This window comes from Dreissena polymorpha, chromosome 3, assembly GCF_020536995.1.
Source record: "Dreissena polymorpha isolate Duluth1 chromosome 3, UMN_Dpol_1.0, whole genome shotgun sequence".
In the NCBI taxonomy this organism is placed as follows: domain Eukaryota; kingdom Metazoa; phylum Mollusca; class Bivalvia; order Myida; family Dreissenidae; genus Dreissena; species Dreissena polymorpha.
In genome coordinates, this window is record NC_068357.1 from 96,979,262 (window position 1) to 96,984,728 (window position 5,467).

At 38.7% G+C, this 5,467-nt stretch overlaps 1 protein-coding gene across 1 annotated transcript; it reads left to right on the forward strand.

The window, feature by feature from the left end:
• The first annotated feature begins 1,232 nt into the window (after positions 1-1,232).
• Positions 1,233-2,270, forward strand: LOC127872427 (histamine H3 receptor-like). Its single transcript, XM_052415758.1, has one exon. It carries the CDS (start codon positions 1,233-1,235, stop codon positions 2,268-2,270), a length of 1,038 nt encoding a protein of 345 aa, XP_052271718.1.
• Positions 2,271-5,467: the final 3,197 nt, after the last annotated feature.

Genomic DNA, 5,467 nt, shown 5'->3' on the forward strand with positions numbered 1-5,467 from the left:
AAAGGGTATAAAACGGCGAAAAATAACTGTCTTGGTATGGACGTCGCCATATTGACTTTCACGTGATTACCCCCTCTGGATATATGTATCTGTGGATTCTGGAGGCATAAAACTTTGATGTATACATATGAGCCTCGCTCTGTGAAAATGGCGTTTAATGTGCGTAAAGTATCGTCTCAGATGAGCCTGCGCAGTCCACACAGGCTAATAAGGGACGACACTTACCGCTTTTATGATATTTTTCGTTTAAAGAAAGTCTCTTCTTAGCAAAAATCTAGTTTAGGCGGAGAGTGTCGTCTCCGTACAGCAAAGTATAGTATTGTTCTCTAAATTGCATGATCGATAGTCCGGAGAAACTGATGTATATGTATGCTCATTTTTTACATTTGACCACTCCGTATGACCTGGTCTTTGCTGTACGGAGACTAGTTTTACGCGCGACAAACCATCTCCACTTGATATTATTTCTGGTAAGTTAATTAGAAAAAACTTCATGATGAATGTCACAGTTTTAACTTGGTCAAGTCGTCTTATGTTGGTTTACATGTACGCCATGTTTTTGTAACATCCATCAATATATTGCACAGTTATCGCTTAAGAAATAAATGTCAAGTTCTGTTATGGCCGAATTCGACTGTTGCCCTAAAATTCTACCTGTGCTATTAACCTTATTGAAAATGTTGGTCGGATATCCGGGCGGAAAGCTGGGCGCTCAGACGGACGGTGCGATTGCTATATGTTGCTTTTTCAAAATGATGAAGGCATTAACACGCAGACATACCAATTATGAACATATTTGATTATTACAGATGCAATATGTTTATCATAAGTTTGTTGGAATGTATCCATCGCTGATTTCAATTTGTCACTAATTGCCCGCAAGCAACGTGCTACCTCAGACTAAGTTCAGCTATGGGATAAAATCATGTCGTGTTCATACATCTGTAAATCGAATGAAGGTCAAGTTGCATTTATTGCCAGTAAATAATTCATCCTCTGTGATCATAAGTATTGATAGGCGAATGACGTACATTGATTCGCTACATTCCGATTTATCAAACAGACTACACCACACGAACATGTGGTATCTCGTAACAACGTTATGCTGGGAGAAACCGCGAGACCTATGTTAAAAGGATTTTTAGCGCACGGTGATCGGGAACGCAGAGAACTTTTTGTAAGGTCTATTACCAAACAGATTGAACACTCGATACAGGCTTTATATTCTAGACATGTCGACAACGACACCAGGCGATGACCACAACAAAGCAGACGAAGGTGTCGTTCCTATGACCCAAGGAGTACAGATACTGGCAGCGATCGGCCTGGTGATGCTCATTTTGTTAACGGTCACGGGCAATGCAATGACGGTGATAGCGTACTTGCGGGATAAAAAACTCTGCTCTGTGTACGATTTCTACTTGTTTCAGCTCGGCATCACGGATTTACTTCTATCCGCGATCATTTTACCTTTTTACACGGCGTACACCCTCATGGATTTCGCGTGGCCGTTTGGATCCGCCGTCTGTAAGGTGTACCTCGTGTGCGACTTCACGCTGTGTTTCCAATCTATCATGCTGATGCTGATCATTAGTTTAGATCGACTACTACTAATTCAGTTGGGACACTCCTACATGATCAAGATTACAAGGCGCGTGGGCATCGCCCAGGTCGCCTGCGCCTGGCTCATCTCATTCCTGATGTTCTCCCCGGCAATAATCGGCTGGGACACCTGGGTTGGCTACTCGACTGTAAAGAGCATGGATTGCGTCGAAGAATTCGCGAACGACCGCGTCTTCACGACGATAACGACGTTCATCGAGTTCATTATCACATTTGTATGTATGACGACACTGAATGTTTTAATTTATGTAAAAATAAAGCAACGCGCAGAGGTGAGTTCGGTCACAAGCATTCGTTTGCAAACGGTGTCAACGATGAATTCGGCAAATCGCGCAGCGACAGCTGCCCCAATGCCTTCAGTATCACGACGTCATCGGAAGGCGGCCAAGTTTCTCGCCATGCTGGTCGTGGCCTTTTTTCTCTCCTGGGCGCCCTATTCTATCACCACTGTGCTTATATCGTTTTGTGATGATTGCGTGAACACAAGTTTGTACCAGTTTTTCACCGTTCTTCTCTGGATGAAATCTGCTGTAAATCCGTTCCTGTATGCGTTCAACAGTCGAAGATATTGGATGCATTTCCGTCGGTACCTATCGTGTAACGGCAGGCTTCACCTATCGTGTAACGGCAGGCTTCAGTTAAGGTAAAGGGAGCCGCTTTTTATTCAGGAAATTTAAGCCCGAACCAGCGCCAAACGAAGCCTTAGGACGAGGCATATACCTCAATATTTGAAAAATAATACAGTTAGACTGCGAACAAAATTTGTTGTGTCTATTTTTTACACAGAAGTATTTTTGTAGTGTTTTTCCCAGGAAGGCAAAGGGGTATGGCGCATTACTTTGAAAAAGGGCATTTTAACGCGCAGTTTAGGTAAAAAAGGGGAAAAAACTTCCGTGAATAAGTGGTTTAGAGAGAAACATATAAACATAAAAAACATAAACTTAGCACATTTAAAGGTAATTGGTGTATTTAACTTACTTTAATAAATATTAATATATTACCTTGCTAGGTCTTCCATTTGAGTTGCATACTGTTTCAGTGAACTTTACAGCATGACAAACATAATAAAACAGTATATGCATATGAATCGGATTATACACAGATCCACTAACATATAAATGAAACCATGTTTGTTCTATCCCATTTTCTAACGATTATCTTGTCAGAAGTTTTAACTTTTTCAGTAAAATGAGAAAACTGGACGCTAACAATTTGCAAACACTCGTTTCCGTGACATACATCCACTGAGTAGATTACTAATAACTATGTTGTGGTTATCTAAAACGTTCTATGCATATATCGTTATCACATGCATTTCATTAATCCCTTCTAAATGTGTTATCTCCATCGTTAATTCGATCGTTAATTGCCATTGTTGCCGAGAGTTACAATTTATTTGCTGTATTGTCCGCCATCTTGATAAAATGATATAAGGTCGCATAACCCCAAACCGGAACTCCTGTTTGTAGGGTTACATGCAGTCAACTTGATACTAAGCACACATTGTTCAGTGCATGCTGCCTAGGATTTGTAAAATACATTGCAAATGGTGTGTTAAGGTGTCAAATTGAAGGCATATGTGAAAGCAATAAAAAAAAAGCCATTTATGTGCTCTTCTTTTTCTGTTGATGGTTCCCGGCTTTAAAAGTAGGTCATACTATTTGAGCCCAAAATGGTCGCCTCCACTGGTGTCAAAACCGGTGTGCCTATTCTAAGGTAAATATTTTTAGTTACAACGTATCGAATTTAATGACATTCATTTTTTTCAAAAGATAATGCATTTATCTTTCCAATGATGTATGATGATATAGTGACTTATTGCTTGATCATGGTAAAAGATGACATCGAACTTCAACTATTTTATATTTAATATAGAAGAATTGCGCATGCGTAACCTGTAAGCGACCGGTGCGTATGTAACGTAAAATCGTATATGTCCGCCTAATACGCGATTCGCATTTTGTTTAGTTATAATACGTTACAGTAATTCGCCCAATAATTAATTATCTAAATTACCACACAAATAAAGATACAACTTCTTTATTTTTAAATTTAATAACGCGTAGAAATAAATGTTTTGATATTACTGTATTATGCATAGACGTCTCCGAAGTAACTGTCCACGATTTTTTCGTGGACGAGTACACATTACATGACTAATTCACAACCGAGCGAATCTTCGCGGCCTTGGGACTAGTGTTTACTAGTCGGCAAAGTAGTTTGGACAGGGCAAAGTTGTTATCGATAAGTTCGCATGGCGAGCACAATTATCGATTTAATCTTGAGATCAAGCATACCGTAACAATAGAGGACGGAAAACAGCGGGTGCTCATGAAAGGGCAGGGCGGCGGCCTTTGGAAAGGGCAGCGTGGCGCTAAATGGCTTTGAAAGGGGGCAGCGTGGCGCTTCAAATAAATGCATGGCGCCGCGCCACGCTAAACGGCCTGGATAAAACACTATAATATATATAATTTATGTCATATATGCTTAAACCAGGCTACATTATTACTGTTTGAACAAAATGTTTATAGAATTAAAAATAGTATCGAGCAGCTAAGCATGCGAGCAGCTGCGGATAGACCATGACCTGTTGTTGGTAAAACCAAAAACAGGTAATTATAAAACATTGTTTATTTGAGCCGCGTTCTGAGAAAACTGGGCTTACTGCATGTGCGTAAAGTGTCGTCCCAGATTAGCATGTGCAGTCCGCATAGGCTAATCAGGTACGACACTTTCCGCTTTTATGGTATTTTTAGTTTCAAGGAAGTCCCTCTTTACCGAAAATCAAGTTTAGGCGGAAAGTGTCGTCCCTGATTAGCATGTGCGGACTGGTCGCTTACAAAAATTTATCTTGAAATATGACCTTATTGACAAGCATCAATTGGGTTTCCGTAAACATTTTTCAACTGCGGACAATATGTTTGTCTTATATGTGCTGATTAATATTCTTAGAACTCAACAGAAAAAATGTTATGTGCATTTATCGATTTAAAGGCTGCATTTGATACGATCAATAGATCATAATTGTGGTATAAGTTAGGCAAATACAGTATAAGAGGAAAGTGCTTAAATATTGTCAAAAATACGTACAACAACGCCAAATCAGGTATCATGTGTAATGGCGAAAGATCAAACTATTTTTCATGTTCAGTTAGAGTTAGGCAAGGAAAAAATTTATCGCCCATACTATTTTAATTCAGTTTGAATGACCAACATACTTATTTTGATAAAAGTAGATACGTAGATGGATTAACTTTTCATATCCACTCAAATGACAACGACATGTTAAATTTATTAAAACTATTTGTGTTGTTGTACGCTGACGACACTGTTATCATAGCAGAGTCGGCTAAAGATCTACAAAATTGTTTGCATGTTTATTCTCAATATTGTGACACATGGAAACTAACTGTTAACACAGACAAGTCAAAATTTGATTTGGTAATGTTATTCTTTTTTGTTAACATTGGTTTAGCTGTCGGATTAAGACAAAACGCTAGGTAATGCACATGTTTTCTCTCAATCAAACACCAAAGTATATGTGTTTATATACATTGTTCAAGAGTTCAGCTAACGAATTTTGCTGGGATAATGACGTCATTTCGTCAAAAAAATGACGTCATTTCACAGTAAACAATGAAAATTATCGATAATTCTCACTGATAATTTTCACTGTTTGAAACAGTGAAATTATCAGTTTTAAATCACTGATATTTCTCTATAAACCACCGGAAAGCATTAAATAAATTTTGTTTATTTAAATATTTCTCGATGTGACGTTGCGTCTGTTCTCTTGTATTGCTTTATGCGTTTCTAACGGCAATAACGTCAATTACGTCGTGAC